Raw genomic sequence first — 24,484 nt, 5'->3', positions numbered from 1 at the left:
AAACAAAACTATTCTCTCCATACTTACATTCCAAGAACACAATATAAAATAGACTTTATTTACACACTTTCTAACAAAAATACTCTAACAAATCCAAGAGATTTCAACCTCTTCCTTGAAATAAAACCACCAACAATGAACGCTCAGCAAAAGCCTTCAAACTCACAAAATGAAATCCCAAACATGTAGAACGCACCAAAATCTCCAAACTTTCAGAACACCATAGAACTTTCAAAACCACCACCACACCACCAATACATAACCACCACACCACCAATACATAACATAGGAAATCCACCAACTCTCCCAAAAAAATCAGCTTACACATTAAAGCTTCATCAACAAATTCAGTCAGCAGCTCAAAACCCAACAACACCACAAATCAATATCAATTTCTGATCAAAATAAAACACAGCCACAGGGTATGTTTTTCGAACTCCCAATTGCAAAGAAAACCTTTAGAAATCCACCAAATAAAATTTTTCTTAATGAATCAGCCACATATACAACCCTTCAAAAAATATGCATTGCTCCACCTTCTTTAGAAACCATAACATCAGACTCCAACAACAATAGTATCTCACAATCAAAACATATCAAATACTAACCCATATTAGAACAAAACCAACCAAATACATAAATCCCTACACTATCAGAACATCACATTTTCTGATAAGAGGGAAGTGCTAGACATGAAAAACCAACCTTTACAAATTTCCAACAACTAATACAAAAAACCACTATAAACACAGCACATCATACCAACATTCCTGCACAACAGATCATAAACCATCAACATCACAGCTTCAATCCAGCCCCTTCTAAGCACATTCTGTAAATAAGTTTCTCCTCCCTGTAAGATACCCACTGCAACATCTATACTCCAGCCAGCCAACCACCAAAAGAAGAGCTACCCAATCTGACATGAATAAAACCTCTGTGTATCAAAGCATATCAAGAATACTCCAATAAAAAAGGATGCTCCTTGAAACAAAATTTTCACCATAGAAAATGCTCCGCCATTTCCCTCCGAAAGCCATAGTAAACAAAAAAGTATCAATTTATCAAACTATTAATTGATCTAATCACCAAAAGAAAAAGAGTATAAGTAGCACCAATTAGCATAAGTACTGGAGTTGTTATGACTTATGAACACTTTAAGAGCATAAATACAATGTCACGTGTACTCATAAGTAACAAAATGTTTACCTACAAGTGCGAATGAGAGTGAATGCAGAGGATATAATTAAATTATTGGTTGTAATACACCTGCAAAAAAACACAAAGGTAACTCATTTAAAGTGTATTCGTGATGCACTTTTAAAGGCAAAATCATCAATAATAACATCATATTCAATGTTTTCCAAAATATTCTTTTCAATGCATAAAATTGCTAATCCATTTAGTCTATCTTGAGTCATTGTGGTCCGTAAATAAGATTTTATTAATTTTAATTTTGAAAAACTTCTTTCGGTAGATGCCATTGTAACGGGTATTGTCAATAATATCCTATAAGCAATCATCACATTTGGAAACATATCCATTATTTTTAAAAAATCTAATATTTGAATGGAAGACCATTTTTTTATTTCTTTCATAAGATTCACATGGTAACATTACTTGCAAAACTTGTAGTTCTAAAAACATATATTTTGCATCAATATCAGAAGTATCGCCAATTCTTAAAGCATTTTCAAGATTAACACAAGAACTCATCAATTCATCATCATCTAATGAAACTAATTTTGTAACAACATATAAGAACCCAAATATAGATTCAAAATATTGCAATTGTTCAAATCTATTCTTCAATTGCCCAAGAGCAATATCGAACACTAAGATAAAATAATCTATTCGAAAAGATTAATTCTTCTGGTGATTGATTTTCTCTTTCAATGTTAGCGATTTCATCAAAATGTCTCTTTCTACAAATTTTACATTTTATAGGAAATACAGGCTCAATTTTCATATCAGATGCTATTTTTTTTTTGCATCAACCATAGCAGAAGCAAAACCATTTTCTCTATATTTTTCAAAAAAAAGAAATAAGAAAGACAATTATTTTACAACAACATCAAGATGCATATCCTCTTACTGTAATTTTTTGCTAACTAAGTTAATTTTATGCAAAATATCATGCCAAATAACAAGGCTTAATATAAATTCAAAACTTGAAAGTTCACAAGATGCTAAAGTTTCAGTATCTCTACTTACTTTACCATCTTCACTTATTTTTACTAATTTGAACAAAGCTTCTCTGATTTGGGAAGCTTGAGATAATATTGCTTTGACTGTTTTAATATGACTTTCCCATCTTGTAGTTGACAATGATTTTAAAGTTAATGCATCAATATATTATAGCAAAATATTCCATCTTTTTGTTGAATTAGAGAACATAGTGTGTACATACATTAACATGCTCAAAAAATGATTTTGCTTTAGCACAAGAATTTGCCATGTCACAAACAACTAAGTTAAGAGAATGAGAACCACATGGCATGTAAAATGCTCTAGGATTAATGTCAAGCAATCTTCTTTACACACCTTGATTTTTGCCTTTCATATTAGATCCATTATCATAACCTTACCCTCTCACATTATCAATATCAAGTTCTAAAGATTGTAAAACAACTTGCAATTCATTAAAAAGACCTAAACCAGTTGTATCTTCTACATTTATAAATTCTAAAAAGTACTCTTCTATTTTAATTGGAGTCTCTGAAACATCTACACATCTTAATATGAGAGACATTTGTTCTTTGTGACTTGCATTCGGTGTACAATCAAGAATTACTGAAAAATATTTTGCCTCTTTTACTTTTTTAATTATTGCATTCTTGACTTTAGAAGCTAGAAGAGATATTAACTCGTTTTGAATTTTATGACTAAGATAATGATAATGAATCTTTTTATCTTGAATGAGTCGAAAATGCTCTTGCATTATTGGATCAAAATCTGTAATCATTTCAAGTAGACCTAAAAAATTGCCATTACCATCTTCATAAATTTTGTCATGTGTACCACAAAATGTCAAATTATGTATAGCAAGACATTTGACAACAACAACTATTCTTAGCATAACATGCTTCCAATGTTTTGTGTCCTTTTTAATTTGTTCTTGTATTTCCTTATCAATTGTCAATGTTTTCTTTAATCTCATTTGTAGTTCAACAAAGGCTCTCAGATTAGTGAGGTGTTCAACACTATTTTCATGTTGTTTAAATTTGTCACATAAATGTTTCCAGTCATTAACTCCTTTTGCTAAATTACTTTTGTTGTATATTACTTTAAACAACTTACAACAAATACAAAATACTTTGTCCAACTCCTTCCAATATACTAACCATTTTCGATCACAAGTCTCACCATTTGGTAACATTTGAACATAGTAAGTATGAAAAAATTGTCAAGATTCTTTATCTAAAGGAAACTTAAGAATATCTTCTCTTTTAGGACCTCTTTCCACAAGTAAATCTCTTATTTTTGTATCAAGGTTATCCCAAACTCTTAGATCAAATATGTTTATATCATATCTAGGTGTCGAACATTGATATTCATTTGTATGCTCATCATCACAACAATTATCAATATCTTTAGTTTTGTCAATTTCAATTTCATTCAAATCATTAAGATCTGTATTCTCTTCGTTCTCATTTTCTACAAATTTCTCATTCTCAGCACTTTCGTTTACCATAAATTATTCATATTCATTATTATTATTTTCAACAAAATCTTCATTTGTATTTGATTCATTATATTACTTAAAATTTGAACTAAGCTTAGTTCAAAAAGCTTGCTGTTGTGTTATGTGATTCTTTACTAAAATATTTATTCAATAAACCTCTTAAGCTTTGGGCAATCTCCTCCTCTTTTTTATTTTTTTTTGTCTTTTTTGATATCTAGAGAGTTGTTTAATGATGATAGATAATTATGAACAATAAGCAATAAACAAAGAACAATAAAACCTTATATGGAGAATTTTTCTTTGATTCGAAATCCACTTATATAAGACCTAACACGGATATCCTACAAGTTTATAAAAAAATACAACAATTTAATTGTTTAGAAGTTGGGACTTTATTCATGCAATTAAAGACACAGGCACATTAATTTAACTAGCTAAATGACATGAAACTTAGTTAATCTACTTATCATTTACTAGCTAAAAGAATCCATCTGAAGAGAATAAACAACTAGAAGCCAAGGTTTTTTAGAGTAAACCAATAAGAAAGTTCTTGTATCTCTCTCATACACACACACACACATCGATTTGTTGATATCTGTTTGTTTTTCTTAATCAAGAGCCTACTAAGTGTGACTAACTATAATATTTTAATTTGTAACAAGGAATAAGAAGAAAAAGTCATCTTCTTATGATAATAAGAACATTTTTATTCGACTTGAAAAAAGTAAAAAATTTGGGAAAATATAAGTAGTTAAGTACCAGAGAAGAAGAAGAAGAAGAAGAAGTAGAAATCATCTGCATAATGAGAACAATTTCGATGCAAAATTGCAAATTGAAAAGCAAAAGTTAAAATTCTGGTAAAATCCAGGTATAAAATCCTAAGTGATTGCCTAATCAAACAACAAAACTCTAATTAACTAGGCGAAGAATCGAGATCTGGTCTCAGACCGCAGTTGCCCAAATCGATAAAATGGTTACTGACCGGAAGATTGGAGGAGCAGCCGTTGAGGTTACCAACGCTGGCGATATCCTCTCGATGGTAAGGTTAAAGGCATTGAAGACACCGGGGTCGGTGAGGATGGCAGCCGAGGAGAATCGCCATGAAGGTGAGAGTCGAGAGAGCTAGGGCTTCATCACTTCGGAGATGGCTTCAGAGAAAGAATAAAAATTTTATTAAAAAAATATATATTTTTATATAGTTTTTGGGTACTAGGCAAGGGCCCCGGTAGCCCTGGCCCAGGGCCGATTCTGGCACCGAGTTTCGATTCTAATATCTCATGTGGCAACACGTTATATTTCAACCATCGCATCGCTTTGAGGGGACGAAGTTTAACCATTAAAAAAAAAAAACCTCCTTACCATGCGATTTATGCTCTAAATCTCTCATTATAAACTCCCCCTCCACTACATAAGTGGGGTTTATAATTTTTTTTATAAACCTATCTTAAAATTTTGGGATCAGGTTTACAAAAATCTAGCAAGAAGATGTTAAAAGAAGTGAGGTTTTAAAGTAAGATTTTACGATAATCATGAGAGAATTTTAAAAGGATTAAGATTTTTACGATACGATAAAGTATAAACTTTTTCAGAAGTTCACACGATTGCGGATGCCTACGGAGATGGGCAGGGATCCTCTGGTCCAGGATTCTTGGACCATCCTTGGTCACTTGTTCATTCATTGGTTGGATGAACTAGATCCCATCTATTTAATAGGTGGAGTACAATTTATCCAACTAATAAATAGATAGGATCTTTTATGATCCAGAATCAGAGGATCTGGCCTCCCACATAAATGCTCTTAACTATGTTCAGTGGTGGCAAATCGATTGGCTCCGAAAAACATGATCATACTAAACCTGTGATCCAATCCTTTAAAAAATTTTCACCCGCTGCCAGCAAATCGATTGGCTTTTGTAGTTTTGACTTGGGAAGACTCGCACTTCTAGCCAGGACCTTCTGTGGAGCTGAGTCCGATTAGGGTTTCCGTTCCCACTCTATGAAAGCTGTGCCTTCGGTCATCATTCTCCTTGGCAACGTCGGCAACCGATAGAAACGAAGCGAGCGCGGCGATGGAACAGACCTTCATCATGATCAAGCCCGACGGCGTCCAACGCGGCCTGGTGTGCTCTCCGTTTCCCTCCCCTTTGATTTCTTCTTCCTTCGCTTCGTTCATCCATTCTTCGGCGTTGCATTGCGTAATTTACAGTGGATGTGTTACTGAAACACCAAAATCCTTCTTTTTCTTCCTTTTTTTTTTTTACTTGAAAGGTTGGAGAAATCATTAGTAGGTTTGAGAAAAAAGGTTTCTACTTGAAAGGTGAAGATTTTACCAACTACAATCCTTTTTTTGTTTTCCCCATCTACTTTAGAGAAGAAAGGAGAAATTTTCTTGGTTATTTTTGTGCGTCGATCAGGGTTGAAGTTGGTCGGCGTGGAACGCTCCTTTGCGGAGAAACACTACGCCGACCTCTCCGCGAAGCCCTTCTTTGGCTCCCTTGTAGAGTACATCATCTCTGGTCCGGTGGTAGCGATGGTATGGACGGGAAAGAATGTGGTGGTCACTGGTCGCAAGATCATCGGTGCCACCAATCCAGCGGAATCTGCCCCCGGGACCATCCGCGGAGACTATGCAATTGAGATTGGCAGGTGATTTCTTCTTCCCCAATAATATGAATCATAAAAAAGGTTGGTTATGCAATCATGCTACGCCACTATGACAATCAAAAAATTAGTTAAAAACCACTAAGTCTGAACAAACTACTGAAGAACATTTTTTCTCATTCATGGAATGGTAATTGGTTCTGGATCCTCTGGCTCTGGTAGGATTTGATGCGTGTGTGATTTGATTTGTATTTTAACTAGTTCTAATGGCTGTCTTTCCTCTAATGCACTGTGACATGTGCTAAAACAGAAAGCATCTACTTGGAGCTGACAGGGAGAAAGCCATTCTTATGAAAAGATTCATTCAGAGTGCATGTAATCTAATAATTTTTCTGTTACTCCAAATCTACTTTCTAATGGTAGATGCCATTGGCTCCCTGTGTTATTATATAAGATTTGGAATAAATAAAGCTCTACTGTAGTTGTGGCACCACTTGCAGCTAAAATTAACTTTGGTGCTCCTTTTGCATTTGTGCTTATTTTCTTTTAGAGGATCACGGTTTCAATTCTATACGCAGGAATGTGATCCATGGAAGTGACTCGGTTGAGAGTGCTAGGAAGGAGATTGCTTTGTGGTTTCCTGAAGGCATCTCTGAGTGGCAGAGCAACCTCCACCCTTGGATATACGAGTAGGGATAGGAAATATTTACTACGTACCTGAAATTGGTATTTCAGCTTTTCATAAGAACCCTAATATTTGGGCCATGACTCTGGTTGTTTGTCCAATTGTAGTTGTGTGGATTTTCACAAACTGCTTCAGTTTTAATGATATTGCTTCGATGCCATTTCATTATTTAGAGAACAAATACATAAATGACTAGGCATTTATTATATGTGCTTATTTGTAAATGCAAAACCAATAGAGATAAAATGAATAATGCATTCTTTCTTAAAATAAAAAAAACATCAAACCCATTCTACATCAAGTTTTCAATATTTCTCGGCATACAGAAAAAAAACAATGGAGTAAAACCACATGCAAAAATGGATTATCTTCGAGTTCCTTTTTTCTCCAACTCCAAGAGGTCAAACAAGCAAAAGCACGCCCAAGGCCACAGAAGTGAGCATTGGGACTGATGTAACCTCCTTCTTAGGTAGCAAATGAGAGGGGAAAACGTTTAATGAATCAGAAAAAACAAATGGAGATGGCCTCCAGAGATGAAATTTTGATTGAACTCTGAAGGTTGGCTAATGAAATTCATGAAGTTGGTGATGCAGTGAATAGAAGGTTCAGGATGAACCCAAATGTTATACCAATGAGGCCGGCAAATGCAGCAAAAGTCATCGAAAAACCAGCATCACTTTTGCGGCTTCTTCGTTTGTTCAACATTTCCTGAACCATATTAATTTTTTTTAAAAAAAAAGTTAGCAAACAAATAGGAGACATTAGGAATCAAACTGACAAGAACCGACACAATCAGGGAGCAAATTTCTAACTGACCTACTAAGAGAGCAGGCAACATTGAACAAATAATGAACAAAAGTGTGGCAATTTATGGTGGAATTGCATCGACTTTACTATAATTTACGATAAGACTTTATTCACAAATTCTGAAATCATTTATGAGCTATGAAAGAATGCGCCTAACAGAAAGGGAATAAAAAAATCTTCTCTTAAACAGTTAAGTGTTCAAACGAAAGGACATGACTAACCAATTCCCTTTTGAACTGATGATTTTGATGAAGAATCAAATCACGTTCTTCCTTCAACTTTTGAAGTACCTGCATCTCAAATTCAATAGCATCGAGATTAGCTAAAAATGGATAAACAAACATTTTTCAATTGCACTATGAAATTTAGGATAAGCTCATCAATGCTGCTTGTGTTTATTTTGCTAGTTGTCAGTGTTCCACAGATTTTAAGGCATGGTGAGCCAATCTTCATGTAATTTCTGTGCGGAGACCTCATTCATTTTAGTCTTTTCTGAACAAATATACAAGGAACATGTTGATCCAAAACTATGCAAAGGAAATATTCATGTGTTTTCCATGATAAACATAGAAGTCTCATTCTCAATTTTCATCACATATAATCATGGAATTCAATAATGAGTAAATAACGTGATAATATACAATTTTATCTCATAAAGAATCAACAATGTTAGCTGAGAAAACTTGAATTTGTAGATAGTTATTGGTGCGACAAGCCATAAGGAAAAGGACCATTAACAAATATTGCTCACCTCGTTTTTGAGCATCTGAGGCACAAAGAAACAAATCATATAATAAAGGCAGTCAAAGAAAGTACAAGAAAATATTTGGAACAAAAGATAGGAATTGGGGAGTTTTACATCAGACGTTCTACCAGACTCCTCTTCGGGATTTGCATGGCCATTTTCCGAGCGGGGAATGTACACAACCCTAAGTTTGAGATCCTCTATCACCTTTTCAACTTCTTTATTGAACTGCATAGATCGAGACTGAATTACATACCAAAAGACTACAAGTCCTTAGTATTAAGTGTTAACAAAATGACATCACAAACAAACTCACTGTATCTTTAGGAATTTCATCAATGTGGCTAGTCGGGGGCACCTTAGCACTCTGAATGAGGAATTTATCCTTGCATTGCATATCCGGAGGAAGCTCCTTTTGAGCTTGGAGAGTGACTTCAATGTTAAACATAAATGAGTGAACTTGTCTCATGATGCATCGCTATCCATTGAACTAAGACCAATCCTAAAGGTACCTGTCACAGTACATGAGTCCCAAGGTTGTACGACGCTTGCATTAGGGCGAACAAAATACTTCTTAGGGGACGTCGTTTTCACCTATCCATTGAGCTAAAGAATCAAATATCCAATTTTTTACAGAGATCAATGCGCGACGAAATCGAACCCCTTTCCTCCCGCATCTTAGATACAACACACAAAATGGTAAAAGTAGGGGAGGGGGATTCAGCCAAGTGTTTTGAATACCTTGAAGGCGACGTGGTGCTCCGTGTTGTTGACGACTTTGATATTGCAAGAAGATGGCTTCTCCAACTCAACTATTCATCCGAAATCAGATCCTTAGGGAACCAGAATGTGGGGCGAACGAAAGGGAAAAGTGTCAGCTTACCTTCGAAGCTGAGTTCTTCCGGGTAAATGGAGATCATTTGGCCGCCGCTGCCGCCGCGCATCGCTGGATTGGAGGTGTAGCAGAAAAGAAAGTTGAAATCTTAGGAAGAGGAGGAGGAGAAGAAGAAGAAGAAGACGAAGAAGAAGAAAGTGGAGTCCAAAGATGAAGAAGCGGAGAAATCTTGGTGGGACGAGATTAGCAGGGAAGACGAGATTAGCAGGGAAAGCGAAGCATTGGGCGATTGATTCGAGAGGAGGAAGGGAATGGTTTGGAGTCCAATTCAGGGCGACAAGGACGGGAGGACACTGATTTGGATTAAGAAAGGTTTCATTTTGACCCTCAAAATTATATTAAATCATTAATGCCATTTATTTATCTAATAGGATATACCAATCATTTTCAAATTATCAAAGTAGTTTAAAATTTTCAGACTCTTTTATCACTTAAACCGCTAACCATTAATGTTATTTATTTGTCTAAATATAAAATAATAATGTCATCAAAACATAATCTACCACACTTTTTCATCAAGCAACTAATCGTATATATAATCCTATCCGATAGTCTAAGTGATGAAAATTAAGGGCGTAGCACTCTAATTGACCGTGTGTCGACTCCTCGAAACTCTGTAACCACAGCTGCGTCAGTGCCAAGCAAGGGAAGGGATCCCCGACGATGACCCTTCTACGCTCAAGTCAGTCACCGGCGATATGTGGAAGCAGAGCAAAGTAACGAATAGTAGCAGTAACAATAGATTATCACATACCCCCACTGAAGCTTGAACCCCCCTTTATATAGAGCTCCTGTAGCGCGTGTGCACTCTTCCCAAAGTGTGCACGCTTCTCGAAGTTTCCCTAAAAACATGTATCAGTATAGTGTCTCTGACACAATACCTTAACGAGCCGAGCATATCTCTGAAGTGATAGTGGAAACTTCTATTGTACGATCTTCTGTCTGAACCAACCGCCGACTATACCGCCTGTCAATGGCACATGCTCCCAAAAAGATAATATCCAGCTGGCCGTGTCTTTTACTGGGCCGAGCGGAATAGTCGTTCGGCTCGGCTGAGTGTGTTCTCTGGCCAAGCGGGGAGGCCGCTCGACCGGTGCTTCCACTGTCTTGAGAAAGACGCTCGGTCGCCCTTCCATTTCTGCATAGCTCCGTAGTAAATCCGCTCTGTTCTTGTAGCTCTATATAAGGCCGAGCGGGGAAGCCGCTCGACGTGCTCTTGTAGATACCTAGCAGTCTTTCTGAGCATCGGAAGCTCGGAACCTCGCCGAGCTATTATGATTTCGGATCAGGTCTTCCTTATCCCGGTCGGGCGAGCGTGCTACTCGATCAGCGAGTGGTCTAGAGGCGGTTGATCGCCTTGACTGGCCCCCACCATGGCACTGACCTCCACCCTGGCCACGGGGTGGGGCCTTCCTCCCCTTATCACTGCATCACAAGCCTCCCCTTCAAGTCTAGTAGAAGGAGACTATAGTCCGATTGACTAGACCAGCGTGCGTCGATTTCTTCCCAATCGGCCTTCATCCTTGTATAGACTCTGGTCAAGCTGTGCCTCATCCTCGCCGATCGACCTTCTGAAAGTAGTCGCTCGATCGAACATCATGCTTCTTTGATCCGATCGGAAGAACAAAGGTTTACCCTTGTAGAATTTTTCCTCTGGCTGTCTTAGGTGAGCGAAGGCTTGGCTGACATTACCCGAATATCTTGGAATTCGTGCAAATCTTTTTTCATTAAGGCAGAGCGGGTTCCCATGCCGCTCTTAATTGCTGCCCAATGATAGCGCGTCACGTGTCTGACCCGCAACCGCTGTACGCTTGACGTGACAGGCATTAATGGCGACGTTTGACGGTTGAATCTTCGCATAGGTTTTCGCGACCTAGATCGGACAGCTCCGGTCGGCCGAGCCTTGGGTATATGAGTTCGTCACCTCACCGCCTTCTTCACCCTCGTGCTCTTGCGCTTGCATTTTCCTGCGATTCCGTGCGCATTCTCCGGCGGCTTTGTGCGCGTTCTCTGGCGGCCTTCTGCGCGTTGTCAGCCATTTCTCTATTTCTGCTCCGACGATTCTCGTCCCGCAAGCCTCCTTCCCTCATTCTCTTTTGGTCGTCGGCCTCTTCTCACTCCCTTTGTCTTTTCGGTGGTCTTTTTTCTTCTTCGCTCACATTTCCTCCGCTATTTTCGCATTCTTATCACAATGGCGAGCTCTTCTCAGTCGTTGGACCCCCCCCCCCCCTCCCGAACTCTGGTACACCACCATGACGACCAGGTTCGATGAAGGCGACACTGAGAACCTTAAGAACGCTTTTGAGATCCCCCTGATCACGAGATCATTTTAGCTTCCTCATCCGATCGACCAAATGCACCGCCGACCGACACCATCTATCTGTTTCGGGACCAATTTGTGGGCGATCTCTGCTTCTCTATCCATCCCTTCATCATTAAAGTTTGTAATTATTTCCGTGTTCCCCTTCCACAACCTGTACCGAATTCCTTTCGCCTTCTGTGCGGCGTCATTGTGTTGTTCCGGCTGCACGGCATCCCTTTGACTCCCCGAGCCTTCCACTTCTTCTATTACCCCAAACAGTCTGAACTGGGTATCTTCTTGTTTCAGTCACATATCGGGTTGGTTTTCTTCGATAAAATACCGACTTCCAATAAACATTGGAAGAAATATTTCTTTTTTATACGCCTCCCCGAGCGGTCAAGCTTCTGGACCCGCTGGTAGGTCGACCTACCACCTCAACCTGACCTGAAGAAATACAAGAGCTGCTTGGACTATCTTCATGCCGCATCCATGCTGCCCGATCAGAAGTATGATATCCATAAATTACTACTTGAGGATGTGTTATATATCTTTACCTGTAAATGCCCCTGCTCGTGTATCTGCGTGGAGGAGCGTGCAGAGGCCATGGAGTGTGCGATAGGACTTTATCGCAACTTTTAGCGAGTGTAGGCCAGTTTGGGGCTTCGTCTCGGGCTAAACGGGCCCGATTTTAATGGGTGTGGCACGTTAAAATGATTGAAAATTAAATGGAAACAAATAAATATGTGAAAATAACTTTAAATTCTCTGTTTTTTCCAATATTATTTTTTTTAAAAAAATCTGAAAATTAAAAAAAAAAATGTACAGACCTTTTAAAGGATTCACTCGACACCATTGAAATAGTCAACAGCACAATCCCTTCACACAAGGGATCTATCTTCACCTCACGAGCAACCTTATCAGCCAGACATGTAGCTATCTTAAAGAACTAATAACACAGCAGGTAGTTGGCCTCTCCCAGAGCAGTTCCATCTTTTTCCCAAGTATCTCACTCATATCCTGCACCAGAAGCCATGAGCCACAAAATGCTTCAACCCTTTACTGTTGCTCAAGATGGCAAGCCACAAACAATGAGACACTAGTGATGGATGTTGTCACACCGCTGCAATTATTGTAGTGATGCTCCACGAGAAGAAAGAAAAGCAACTTATATCCTCTTCTATTCAGTGAGCACCACTCATCCCTTTCCAATATGTTGCAGAAATACAAAAGACCATACAGATAGAATACAGCTCGAAATTATATTATTGTAGTGATGTTTCTCGAGTAGAAAGAAAGAAAGAAAGAAATGTCACTTCCAATTATAGCAGAGTTTTATAGCATAATTATCTGTCTGTAGCAGAAATATAACATGGTGCGCAAGTAGACAAGTTATTAGATGACTCTTATTGCACCAGCGGCGCCATGGGCAGGCACTTTAGCACGGGTGCGAGGCTGAGGAGGTGCCATCCTGAGCTCCAAATCAGTGGCCTCTGTTGGGACTGTCGATGAAGAGTGAATTTGACTGCTTGGGTATGACGACAAAGACAATTCGACGAAATGTGGGGATGGGTACACTATCTTTGTATGTGACAGCATATCTGTTTGAATTGGTACGTTGGTTGGTGGCATACCCAAAATGTGAGGGTGGCCAGTGATAACAACCTGATCACAATCCAAATTTCCTCTGGAATTAGATTGTGATTAACAAGATGTTCCTGTGTGATTAATCATGAAGAGAACGGGAAGACTGCAAATATTTTATGCTTACCATGGGAGTAGTAGGGAGATTGGTAGCATTACTTTGACTTGTAACATTTTGAAAATCTGAAGAAGTCCCTCCAGCCACGGATGACATGCCAGTTGTCCAGTTATTTGACAACCTTACCTAGAAAATGAGAAAAAATTCAACTAATTAGATTATATATTTCAATATTGAGACAACGAGTCATGGATCAATTGTAAAAGGTATAAATCTCGTTTTGAAAAATAAAAACAGTAAATGAGTATGTTGATATGTGAAAATTACAGAGTTATTGTCCTGGTTGTGATGACTATTGTTTTCTTGAACTTCATTATTTTCCTTTGAAGATGATAGAGGAGCTGTTTCTGTGGCAGAAACCTGCAAAGATAAGATCAGGAAATTAGTAAGGTGAGTATTGCTTTTGCAATTGCATTCAACACTCATGGAAATGATTAAGGCTTACTTTATCGTTGACCACAACATCAAAGAGGCTGCATCGACGCTTCTTTTTTCCAGTATTACTCTGCCTGAGGAAATACTTCTGAGCATGGCTAGCAACTTGGGTTGGAGTTCTAGTTGTGACAAATTTCCTAGAAATCCCTCTCCAGTCCCCCTTCCCTAGCTTTTTGAGCCCAATCAGAAAGGTTCTATGTTCCTCCTCTGTCCAAGGTATCCCTGTGAAGGACACAACTCATTCTTAGATGTATAAAAAAAAAAGTGAGCATGTGCTGCTTCCAAAGAAGCACAGTCCTTCAGCGTGTGAAAACACTAATGAAAATTTAGGAGACTGAACCTGATATACAATGATTTTTGAGGGACAAATCATTATATTTTTGAAAACCTAGGAGAGTGAGAAGAGGAGATGCTTCATCGGAACAATGTTTTTTTTCATAGTAAAGATGAGAATTTTGCAGGACATCACGTATATACCAAGAATATCTTTCCCCAACAATGCATCTATGAGAAATATAACAAGGAGCAAAAAAAAGAAAAAAAAGTACCAGTAGAATGCATGTGTGGCAAAATTATAGGTGATCATATCCTCTATCATGTAAAAAAATATTTGTGCTGATCCACCATTATTTGTTGGATGATGACAATACACCATTGTCTTAAACCATAAAGCAAGGTACCAACTGCAAAGTTAGTAACCCCGAGTTGTTGCCAGGATCTAGATTTGAAACTGAAGGCTTTACTAGATATATATATATACAAGGAAAAAGAAACAGATTTTATTAAGAGGATAATCTGATCAGTTAACAGGTTAACATTTGAGTAAAAGGAATATCAAGTTCATGATTTTGCAGTATTAGTTTGAGATGAGACATTGAAGCGTCAATGGAAGAATTTGACCATCTGGTCGATTGCAGATGTGCCCAGGTCAAAATAAATAGTCAGGAAGATTCTGAATATTGCTTGAATCTAAATTTTAAAAAAGTGAGCCAAATAAGTTAGTGCAGAGAAGGTGAGAACGAAGTATTAGGTTTTCAGATAATAACTCTACCAACCCAATCCTGCGACAAGGAAACAAAAATATCAACAGGTAGCACCAAACAATAGATTATTGTATCTAATCCCTTCTGTTAGAATGCGAGCAATTAATGCATTAGACAGTAACCAAAATTATATGTATAACCAAATGAATAGGAGATCGCAAAGCTCAAGAGATTCGCCAGATATATCCACATAATATAATATAAGCAAAGTAGATCGAGCTGTTTCTTTTTGTTCTGCAAACAGATAGATGATCCGCCCCAAATCCACGTAGGCGATAGATAAAACACGGAAGCAAATCGAGAATATTTCTGAAACAAAAGGGGCCATTTCGACGTACCTCTCTTTCTCTCGTGGCTTTTCTTCCTCGGCCCGCTCGGGGACGGAAGGAGGCCGCCGTCGGAGTGGTACCCTTGATCGAGGCCATGATCAGCGGCCGATGCCGCGGAGATGCACGAGACAAGGTTGCCCGTGCTCCAGCTCTTCCTCATCACCTCCTCCTCCATCTCCTCATCCTCCTCGGCCTCCCCCATACCTTCCCCTCCTTCTCTCGCTTCTCCTCCGATAATACTGACACCGAATAGCTTCAAGACCTTCACGCCCCGCCCTTGCACCCCCTCTTGCGCCTCCATAGCGAAGGCCTCCGAGCGCGAACCTCGAAGCGCTTCCATCTTCCCTTGCTCTCCTCGCGTCTCCTTTCCCAGGCAAGCGGATCGCAGGAACAGGAAATCGTTTTATAAAAGACTAGTTGTTCATCCCCTCCATCTCAGCCGTACATCAGATTACGCACGAATCACCCAAATGGACGGTCAGTGTTGCAACCAAAGAGCACCAAAACGGAATCAGACCGATTTCGCGGAAATACCCAGAACATTTCCCCTTAATTACTCCGACAGGGCTAAAATTTCGAGGAGACGTCGAGTGTCGACCGCTAATTTGAACCGACCCAATGAACCGGTTGGCTTTTCGTGAAATAATCGAGGGGTGGAACGGGAGAATGAGTTACCAGGAAAACCTAACTAATCATGGGAGAATCTATTATGTGTCTCTCACGGTGAGAATTCACTCCGATTGTAGTCAACTGGGTATTCCATACCGATAGGGAGAATCTTACTCACTTTCATTGTAAAAAGTGTCTCTCACAATCCGAAACAACCACATTAGCAGCCCCAGGCCATCTACTATCACTAGGAGGGAGGTAAAACGAGAAAGTCCAAGCGACAAATACCCAAGTGGAATCCACAAGACGATTACGCTTTACTCGTAAAGCATACAAGATTGCTCTCTAAATGAAGAATCAAAATCATCTGCCTTTGTCTGGTTGACCTCAAACTATACGGAAGATGGTGAAATCCTCTATTGAATTTTACAGTTTTATCCCAAACAATTACCGGACAATCTTACTCACGAATCATACAAGATTGCTCCCTAAATGAAGAATCAAAATCATCTACCTTTTTCTGGTTGATCTCAGACTTCGACGCTGTCTATAGCATTCATTCATGGTCCTTCTCCATAGCATTCATGGCAGGAACAGTGGGAGAAGCATGAAGTCGGATCCTTTTTCTCCACGCACTTATTGGCATCCACCAGAAGCCATATGTCTCTCACAGCGAACCTACCAAAAGGAGGATACTCGAAGAACGTTTCGACTTCCAGCACCGTCAGTTTGTCAGGAGCAGGACTCATCTTGATAAAACTAGCATCACCATTCTGTGTGTATGTATAGACAGAGATCTTCTCTAGACTGCTGACTGATTTCTTGAAATTTTCACTTGCTACTTTTGCTAAGATCATTCTCTCATAAGTCGAACCACTTCTGCATTATCTTCAGGTAAGGTAATATTAGAAAAATCAGAACTTGCGTCTCTGACAGATGGTTTGTCTCCCTTCTGGATTGTGCTCATAAAATGCAGCAGTAGTTCCTATATGAAATGGAGGAAACTAATTCCCTAATTTTTCAGTCTCAAAGCATTGTTTTCTATGTGAAGAAGTTATATATTGTTTAACTCTTTTTGTTTACTGCCGGGCACGGCGTTCCTCTTTTTATTCCATAGCTGATAAACAAACTAGGTTTGTGCATCAGCGAAGAGCAAGGTTTCAAGGATAATCAACTGATCACACTGAAACCAGAATATTCCAGCCAGAACCCCAAATCAAGTGATGCTTGTCTAAACAAGAAAGAAGAAAATTACAGCTTTGCATACTTCTTGATAGTGTCTTCATAATCCTTGTGCGCCTGGGAAGTTTGCCGATTGCATAAGATGGTGACCTTTGAAGATGAGACTAATACATTTCTCCCTGAGGTCGAGGAGTCCATCTTCCGTATCTGCACCTCCCAAACCTTCCAACAACAAACAACGAAATCACCAAACACACAAAAAAATAATAATAAATAAATAAATAGTTAGTTATTCGTCTCTACTTCACTTTCACTAACATATGAGACTAAAGAGGGAAGGGACGAGGAAGAAGGATTTAGTTGAAATCTCCGCAACTAATTAATCCAAGTCTCAATTTACAGATCGCAGCTTGGAAAGGCTGCTGCATGCAGACGCTAGTAGTAAATTCTCAAGAGGAGATCGAACCAGCTTATTTATTACTTACTTGGATTGTCCTGCCGACATGGATTGGGCATGCTTCCGCCTCCACCTCTTCCCCTAGCAGAGCCGCCTTGACATGGTTGGTGGAGAGCTGCACGCCCGCCACTTGCTGGAAATCCGACGCCACGTATGCACCCAAACTCGCCAACGACTCCGCCACCAGAGCCGACACTCCGCCGTTCAGCAAGTTGAACGGCTAACGAACCAAACAGGCCAGCAGCTTAGCTTAGGAATTTTAGAAAGAAGATAAGCAAAAGTTTGGGATCAGGAACAGTTCGTTCTGCTTCTGCGGACCTGGCAACATGTCTCGGTGACCTTGAGCCGGCCGGCGACTTTTCCCGGCGAGATGTGCGTGAAACGGAAGCCGAGGGCGTGGAGGGTGCGGTCGACGAGCGCAGCTGGCGGCGGCAGACAGGAGCTGCTGCTTGGCGTTGCACCAGCCATGTTTCCCGTCGATATTACACGGCTCCGAGCTCAATCTTCGGCACGCAGTTCACCTCTACTCTTCTTGCTACCTTATCGGAATTCTAAACCTAGCTATGACTTTTAGATCAGCCGATTGAATTAGGGGTACAGATTTAAGAAAAGAACAGCGCGTACATACTGTTGCAATACAAACAATTGTCGGGGATTTTAAGAAACTTAATTTAAAATTTTCATAAAATTTAAATTTAACTTACAGTTAAGTTGATGTGAGTAAATGATATCAGGTTGTGGTGGTTTTTATCTAAATGTCAACCTCAGAGTGACTGAGTGAGCAGAGCGTCCGAGCAAAGAGGTCGATCGGACGAGGCAGATAGGCCGAGCAAGAGAGGTTGGTCGGGTCGAGCAGACAGACCAGGCGACAGAGAGATCAGTCGGATCGAGCAGACAGGCCGAGTGAAGCAGACAGGTCGGGCTGTCAGAGAGGTCGGTCGGGTCGAGCAGACAGGTCAAGCTGTCAGAGAGGTCGGCCAGGTCGAGCAGACAGGCCGAGTGAGCAGACAGGTTGGGCTGTCAGAGAGGTCGGTTGTGTCGAGCAGGCAGGCCGAGTGAAGCAAATAGGTCGGGCTATCAAAGAGACTGGCCGACCGGGCGAGTTGACAGGCCGGGCGAAGATCCCGAGCTTGTTTCCCAAGATACAACGACCGACCGTGAATCCAACCAAGCACTGTTGGTCACGACGAGCTGAGTGGTACCCGAATGCTACCACGGGCACTCCGCCGAGCAGGAGATGCACGACAGAGGAGGAGGAAGAAAAATGGAGAGCCTTTGCTTTGCTGTATATGCTCTGCCTATGATCGGAGCCTCCTTATATAGGAGATCAAATTAATGGTCAAAGTTAATGATCTTTGGTCATTTCACTCATTATTACTCACCCGGTTTTATTCTGCATTAATCTCGTGGCAAAATGTTGGTTGTTCCACTTGGACAAATTTTGGCTCGACCGGTTCGGCATCTGTGTGCATAGGTCGCGCTCGCACACGAGTCAATTTGGTTCAGTGCAATCCGAACCCTGGATTTGCACCCCCCCCAATGCGCACCCACGCGTGAGAGAGAGTCTCTCCCCATGCATTTGTTCACATCCTCAATGTATGTGAATCAATATAAACCAACAAAAATGCCTTGAAACTTCCAATGTGGGACTAAAGTCCCATTCACAATGGAGTCTCTTTCCTCTTCCATTTTTTCTCCATTCACTTATTCAACAATCCCCCACATGAATGGAGATAGGGTAAGTGATAGCATTCAGTAGTTGAGTCAAGTATAGGATAGGTAAGTGATAGTAGACACGATATCCTTGAACTATACTATCGTCTGTGTAAGCAGTGACAAATCTCACTCAAGACTCTCCCTGATACAACTCAGTTCTCATGAGTGTGTTCGTTCTTGGCCATGAACATGCATGGTTCTATGAGAAATTCTAAGGATTGTGCCTCCAATTCTCTTCGAAACGGTGTTGAGATATATACTATAAGTCTAGCTTTTGTATGAACATATGTTTTGAAATATTTTGAAATGAGAATTACTTTGGTCAAATGTTTGCATGTTATATTTATATATATGTCAATACAGTTATCCATTTAATTTATATTGTAGATAACATGGTGTGTGGTGTGCACACAGAAGATCATGTTATCAGTTCCTTATAAATTATAAATAGTAACTCACAACCAAAATGAATTGAGACAAATCATTGAAACGGTTGTAGTGTAATTTGGTATTAGTTTGTCTTGACTATAAAATTACACTAGTACACTGTGTGTATTGAGTAGGACCATTTGAGATTATTCGATTTATACTAACTACATAAAAAAACAGAACCTCTGTTATTATGAATGTACGTGATTTAGCTCGTTAAATCAATATGCCCGATAAGTTGGAAATAATATTATTTATATGGTGTGTTAATTCTTAGGATCTCCAGTCAGCATAGGTTGAGTGTCCTATACACTAATCGCTTACAACGACATCAAGCTCATTCCTCATGAGAGATTGCAACTAAATCTTGATTTAACCTTTTGAATCGTGGAATATCTTCTAGTATTCCACTTGGGCAAATTTTACCTCAATCGATCCAGCATTCGTGTGCACAGGTCACGTTCGCATACAAGTTGATTCAGTGCAATCTGAACCCTAGATTTATACCCCTGCGCACCCATATGTAAGAGAGAACTTTTACTCATACATTTGTTCACATCCTCAATGTATATGAATCAATATAAACCAATAAAAATACCTTAAAACTTTCAATGTGACACTAAAATCTCATTCATAATGAAACCTCTTTCCTCTTCCATTTCTTCTCTATCCATTTATTCAACACACACATTAGGCCCGTTGGCTTATTCGTCAATAATATCAACCTAACTTTAAAGACGTCTGACACGCTCATCTGAATCATAGATAACATTAAAATTATAACAGTCAAATTAATGACAATTTTCTTTGCATGAATGACAGAGAACATCAAATGTCTGATTAATTATATAAATAAGGGGATACGGTGTGTCTCAGGCAAACTGTATCGCCTTGTCTCTGAATCACTAGCAAGTGAGGCACTTGCGCATCGTCTGTTATTCTCTGTGTTATGCTGCTTCACGACATTGACAAATTAGCCAATGAGGATGACAACGACCACAATGAATAGAGGAAGAAATTGAAAACAAATCATTCAGATACTCCCCCTGAAAACAATATGATGACAGGTATTGTCACAGGGGTATGAGCAGTCTACTGCGATCACTTGGCCCCGTTCAAAGAACCAGTCTCCCACATCGGTGGCGATTCTCTGCGTATCAAACATTTCCAACGGTATCAGATGATTCATATTCATGAGAATCGTTCCGGATGTTGGTTGGCGAATAGTACCTTGTGTCCAAGAAGCGGGGAATTACTCGCATACCATGTATCCTGCCTCTCGCTTTGACAGTGAGCGAAACAAGAATTCAAGAACAAGCCATTTTTCCCCGACCCGGAGAAGTCTCTGACTGCATTTATCATTTGATTTCTAAACCCTGCATTTGCACAACAATATTGAATGTTGCATTGATTATCAAGCTAATGTAAGGGTGAATGAAGTGATGGAACCTTGCAAGAATTGCATTTGATATCCATTGCAATTTGCATGGTTCATTTTGCATTCTCTCCAATAACCATTAGGATCAGCTGTTTTGGGAGCTAAACTTTGCTGTAACTGGAAATCCAAGAAGGCGATTTGTCAGAAAAACAGGCAGATCAAAATTATAAGAATCTGTCACTATCTGAGGATCGGCAATATGCCTAACCATGATTGTATGCAAAGCCGAGTGAAAAAAAAAATCACAAAGAAAAGAAAATGACCTGCCACACATCATATGCAGCGTTCAACACAAATAATGGAGTCTGAATATTTGAAACAATATTTTCTGGGAAGAAACACTGCAAAAGACAGGAAGAGAGTTTGAGCATAAGAAATTCACATCTTTATTCTCCATCAAATAAATAGTTGTGTCAAAAGGAACATCACCGAAATTGCATCCATGCGAGCAGTGCATGTTCTTGGCAAATTCCTCCAGACACCCTTGATTGATACAATTTTATGGTAAGAATGGTTAAGTGAAATTTTGAGGTTTCGTGATTAAAACAAACAGCAAATGACCAAGATGCATGGTGTATCTCAACCAACAGAACATAAGTCTTATTTGGCAAAAATAATATGGAAATATATGTTTACCTGCAACTTCACTACACTTCTAAAGTAGGACCTCATGGTCTCACCACCAGCTACATCTGCACTGTAATGTGTATAAATAACTTAGATTTTACATGATGGTAATTCAGCAAAAAATTGAAAGGGAATCCATTTGTATCCAAGACAGTATAGCAGCATTGACGGATCCTTAAAATTAAAATACAGTAAATCTTACACATCAAGAAACATGCCAGCATCAGCCAGGCACTTGACTCTTGTATATCCTGGAAATAATGCTCGGAATTCATCACAGTGTAGTATGGTTGCTAGACCACCCGCGGAACATCCAGAAAGGAGGGCCTGGAAGTAGAGTATGAGAGCTAAATATAGGAATGATTGAAGATGTGTTGTGGAATCATAAACAAACCTGGCTAGCATGGCGCATTCCAAGTGACATTAGTTCTTCCATAGCAGCTAACCAAATACGTTGCCCCCGGAAGTAAAGGCCAGCAGCCTAAACCATAAAACAACACATCCATGACTATAATTCTTGTTCTTATGTGAGGTAAGAAAATGTAATGAATGAAGGCATTCAGCTTCACATTATTTTGTTTACTTTTTTTTTTGTGTGAAGTGGGTAAGATAGTGAAATAGCCATTTAGCAAACCTTGTTATAGCCTTCGCCCATAAATGATGCACCATCACAATAGCGAATCTTGACTCTGTTCCAGTTGTAGAAGTCTACAAGGAACAGATCATGAGTGCATAAGAAAGGCTAAAATTCACTTGTAGAGAAAAGGAGTCCAAGGTGAACCTGGATTTTCATTAGGTTTGTCACTGAGTATTCCAGTAAATTGCATCTGGCTCTCCATGTGGTATGATGAACCATGGTGGCTCATCTTTCGATAAACGCATGATCGGATGTCATTACACCAGCCTCCTCCCTGAGTAGCAAGTTGAAGCGCTCACGATCAATAGCATTCAGATTGAAGATTGGATAGTGAAAAATGTGAAATACGGCAGAGATAATACAAAGTGTGCATTTAACTGAAGCATCTTGAGAAAGCAAGTCAATCTCCAGATTTTGTAAATCACCTCTAAATTGATGATCCAGTTGTTTGCTCCAGATCCGTAGCCACGATGAAGGTGGTAACCAGGTGGGCTCCCATCCAAGCATACTGGATTCATAAGTAATACAGAAACCAGGAGCTAATCAGTTGCCCCTCAAAATAACGGGCTAGTGTGCATCGCATTGATTTTATTACAAAGAAAATATAATGCAAGCAAATGTATTGATCAAGGAAATTGAACCGGACAAAAATTTCTATGATCAGTTCACAGTCAGTACAATTCTAAGTTTTTCAACATGTTTTCCTAATTCTATTGTTAGTCTAAAGCTCCGACATTAATACCTAAAGAATATATACAGGCTATGATTGACAGTGTTATGTTATGCAAGTCTCAGTAAACGTAGAATTTTCTTTTCTTTCTTTTCATTAGTCAGCGAGTATTTGATTTCACAGATGAAAAATGAAAATATGTTGAGAAGTACAAGCAAATTTGACTTAAGAATTATGTCTTGAGGAGAAAACTAAGGCATCTGATGAAGGTGAACCCGAATGACTGGAGAAAAAATTGTCAGATGACAAAGAAGAGATAAACCACCGGATCAGACAATGAAGAAAACAACATTTCTAGGCGAGATACTAGAAAAGTTTTCAAACATACATTCTTTGGATTCAGAGTCTTAGAAAAATAGACGAAAGGAATTAATTATGCTATCTTTTAGGAAAGAAGACCAACACCCTCACAGGAAGAAAATCAATGTTCTTTGCGCTTACGAAAGCAGTCACAGCCAAAATGATTTCGAGAGAAAGACTCGGGATGAGGAATGATCATTGCATAAAAAAAATAACAACACGCGGCGCACGGATCAGAGAAAGAAAAAAAATAAAAATAAAAGTGAGCAAATCGGAGAAAGGCGAGGGCTTCGGAGAGCATTACCAGCTCCCTTGGCGACAGCAGACTGAATGGTTGTCAGTCCCACCAACAAAGGAGAGCTCCCAGAGGAAATCACATAGTTTGCAGCTTCCAGCTCGCTCACATTCCATAACTCGCTTCCTTCCCCCCACCTCGCCAGGAGAAGCAACAGGGAAGCCCACAAAAACCCCATGGCCACCCTCCTCCTGCCGCACTGTGGAAGAAGAAGAAGAAAGGAAGAGAGCGAGTAGCAGATCTGAAGTTGGAGGAGGAGGAAAAGCCAAAGAAGGCTCCCCCAAAAAGAAATGGGTTTTACAAGTGGAAAGAAAAGAGTGTGTGTGCGTTTTAATTAGAGAGCAGCCCGCTTAACGCAGTGCTCTGCCTCCTTTTCTGTTCTGTTACGTTGGGTGTTGGGTGTAATGAAGTCGAGCCGAGCTTAATTTTGGAATATTTGTGCTTGATTCGTTTATAATCGAGTTGAGCTCGAATTTTATTTAATGAATATATTCATGGTTCACGAGTTTATTTGAATTTTTATTAAGCTAAACGAATTTAATAAGTATAAATTATAAATTTAAATATTCATTAAAAATTAAACTATATATTTAGAGAAAATTATAATATTTTTATTAAAATTTATAATTTTATTCTAATAAATAAATTTAATATATTTATTTATATTTTTCATAAGTAAAATATAAAATCTATAAATTTAATATCAAAATTATTATTTTTTTAATTTAAAAGTTGATTCATGAGCTTAACAAACGTATTCATGAGCTAACGAGTCGAG

At 39.2% G+C, this 24,484-nt stretch overlaps 5 protein-coding genes across 7 annotated transcripts; 1 reads left to right on the top strand and 4 right to left on the bottom strand.

Moving 5' to 3' along the window:
- Positions 1-5,570: 5,570 nt before the first annotated feature.
- Positions 5,571-7,139, top strand: LOC121984835 (nucleoside diphosphate kinase 1). Of its 2 annotated transcripts, XM_042537980.1 has the most exons (5): positions 5,571-5,805; positions 5,954-6,002; positions 6,100-6,331; positions 6,597-6,661; positions 6,865-7,139. In XM_042537980.1, coding segments are annotated over exons 1-5 (399 nt in total). In that variant the 5' UTR covers positions 5,571-5,754; the 3' UTR covers positions 6,867-7,139. The 2 variants fall into 2 exon arrangements, with proteins under 2 accessions (XP_042393914.1, XP_042393913.1); XM_042537979.1 differs by lacking the exon at positions 6,597-6,661 and having other exon boundaries at positions 5,576-5,805.
- Positions 7,140-7,212: 73 nt separating this feature from the next.
- Positions 7,213-9,740, bottom strand: LOC121984834 (vesicle-associated protein 2-1-like). Of its 2 annotated transcripts, XM_042537977.1 has the most exons (8): positions 9,407-9,740; positions 9,265-9,335; positions 9,036-9,117; positions 8,840-8,955; positions 8,612-8,751; positions 8,345-8,352; positions 8,000-8,100; positions 7,213-7,679 (listed from the first exon to the last, which is right to left on the bottom strand). In XM_042537977.1, exons 1-8 carry the CDS (start codon positions 9,465-9,467, stop codon positions 7,545-7,547), a joined length of 714 nt encoding a protein of 237 aa, XP_042393911.1. In that variant the 5' UTR covers positions 9,468-9,740; the 3' UTR covers positions 7,213-7,544. The 2 variants fall into 2 exon arrangements, with proteins under 2 accessions (XP_042393911.1, XP_042393910.1); XM_042537976.1 differs by lacking the exon at positions 8,345-8,352 and having other exon boundaries at positions 8,000-8,068; positions 8,638-8,751.
- Positions 9,741-13,005: 3,265 nt separating this feature from the next.
- On the bottom strand, positions 13,006-15,688 carry LOC121984832 (probable transcription factor At5g61620). Its single transcript, XM_042537974.1, has 5 exons — positions 15,296-15,688; positions 13,925-14,136; positions 13,747-13,839; positions 13,489-13,605; positions 13,006-13,382 (listed from the first exon to the last, which is right to left on the bottom strand). Exons 1-5 carry the CDS (start codon positions 15,624-15,626, stop codon positions 13,113-13,115), a joined length of 1,023 nt encoding a protein of 340 aa, XP_042393908.1. The 5' UTR covers positions 15,627-15,688; the 3' UTR covers positions 13,006-13,112.
- A 1,402-nt stretch (positions 15,689-17,090) lies between these two features.
- On the bottom strand, positions 17,091-18,123 carry LOC121984833 (1,4-dihydroxy-2-naphthoyl-CoA thioesterase 1-like). The gene is made up of 3 exons (XM_042537975.1): positions 17,853-18,123; positions 17,563-17,754; positions 17,091-17,299 (listed from the first exon to the last, which is right to left on the bottom strand). The coding sequence occupies exons 1-3, from the start codon at positions 18,000-18,002 to the stop codon at positions 17,147-17,149; spliced, it is 495 nt and encodes a 164-aa protein (XP_042393909.1). The 5' UTR covers positions 18,003-18,123; the 3' UTR covers positions 17,091-17,146.
- Positions 18,124-20,429: 2,306 nt separating this feature from the next.
- LOC121984831 (pectin acetylesterase 10-like) lies at positions 20,430-24,022 on the bottom strand. The gene is made up of 12 exons (XM_042537973.1): positions 23,716-24,022; positions 22,807-22,889; positions 22,526-22,655; positions 22,379-22,452; positions 22,139-22,225; positions 21,947-22,071; positions 21,754-21,814; positions 21,547-21,600; positions 21,381-21,458; positions 21,129-21,234; positions 20,910-21,055; positions 20,430-20,829 (listed from the first exon to the last, which is right to left on the bottom strand). The coding sequence occupies exons 1-12, from the start codon at positions 23,882-23,884 to the stop codon at positions 20,713-20,715; spliced, it is 1,230 nt and encodes a 409-aa protein (XP_042393907.1). The 5' UTR covers positions 23,885-24,022; the 3' UTR covers positions 20,430-20,712.
- Between the last annotated feature and the right edge of the window lie 462 nt (positions 24,023-24,484).

The sequence above is a fragment of the Zingiber officinale genome, chromosome 5B, assembly GCF_018446385.1.
Source record: "Zingiber officinale cultivar Zhangliang chromosome 5B, Zo_v1.1, whole genome shotgun sequence".
Classification (NCBI taxonomy): Eukaryota; Viridiplantae; Streptophyta; class Magnoliopsida; order Zingiberales; family Zingiberaceae; genus Zingiber; species Zingiber officinale.
Note: the sequence above shows the minus strand (reverse complement) of the source record. Positions and strands in the feature narration are given on the sequence as shown.

What these genes read in the sequence shown, in the direction of transcription:
- LOC121984835 (XM_042537979.1), top strand. Translation starts at nt 5,755, where the DNA reads ATGGAACAGACCTTCATCATGATCAAGCCCGACGGCGTCCAACGCGGC. An exon ending in ACGGCGTCCAACGCGGCCTG is followed by an intron (nt 5,806 to 5,953) that starts GTGTGCTCTCCG and finishes TTTACTTGAAAG; the next exon opens with GTTGGAGAAATCATTAGTAG. An exon ending in TATGCAATTGAGATTGGCAG is followed by an intron (nt 6,332 to 6,864) that starts GTGATTTCTTCT and finishes TTCTATACGCAG; the next exon opens with GAATGTGATCCATGGAAGTG.
- LOC121984834 (XM_042537977.1), bottom strand. Translation starts at nt 9,467, where the DNA reads ATGCGCGGCGGCAGCGGCGGCCAAATGATCTCCATTTACCCGGAAGAA. An exon ending in ATGAAATTCCTAAAGATACA is followed by an intron (nt 8,752 to 8,839) that starts GTGAGTTTGTTT and finishes CGATCTATGCAG; the next exon opens with TTCAATAAAGAAGTTGAAAA. An exon ending in ATCAGTTCAAAAGGGAATTG is followed by an intron (nt 7,680 to 7,999) that starts GTTAGTCATGTC and finishes AATATGGTTCAG; the next exon opens with GAAATGTTGAACAAACGAAG.
- LOC121984832 (XM_042537974.1), bottom strand. Translation starts at nt 15,626, where the DNA reads ATGGAAGCGCTTCGAGGTTCGCGCTCGGAGGCCTTCGCTATGGAGGCG. An exon ending in ATGTTGTGGTCAACGATAAA is followed by an intron (nt 13,840 to 13,924) that starts GTAAGCCTTAAT and finishes TTATCTTTGCAG; the next exon opens with GTTTCTGCCACAGAAACAGC. An exon ending in ACAACCAGGACAATAACTCT is followed by an intron (nt 13,606 to 13,746) that starts GTAATTTTCACA and finishes CTCATTTTCTAG; the next exon opens with GTAAGGTTGTCAAATAACTG.
- LOC121984833 (XM_042537975.1), bottom strand. Translation starts at nt 18,002, where the DNA reads ATGGCTGGTGCAACGCCAAGCAGCAGCTCCTGTCTGCCGCCGCCAGCT. An exon ending in TCACCGAGACATGTTGCCAG is followed by an intron (nt 17,755 to 17,852) that starts GTCCGCAGAAGC and finishes TTGGTTCGTTAG; the next exon opens with CCGTTCAACTTGCTGAACGG. An exon ending in ATGTCGGCAGGACAATCCAA is followed by an intron (nt 17,300 to 17,562) that starts GTAAGTAATAAA and finishes TGTTGTTGGAAG; the next exon opens with GTTTGGGAGGTGCAGATACG.
- LOC121984831 (XM_042537973.1), bottom strand. Translation starts at nt 23,884, where the DNA reads ATGGGGTTTTTGTGGGCTTCCCTGTTGCTTCTCCTGGCGAGGTGGGGG. An exon ending in CAAACCTAATGAAAATCCAG is followed by an intron (nt 22,453 to 22,525) that starts GTTCACCTTGGA and finishes TGTTCCTTGTAG; the next exon opens with ACTTCTACAACTGGAACAGA. An exon ending in TCAAATGCAATTCTTGCAAG is followed by an intron (nt 21,056 to 21,128) that starts GTTCCATCACTT and finishes GTGCAAATGCAG; the next exon opens with GGTTTAGAAATCAAATGATA.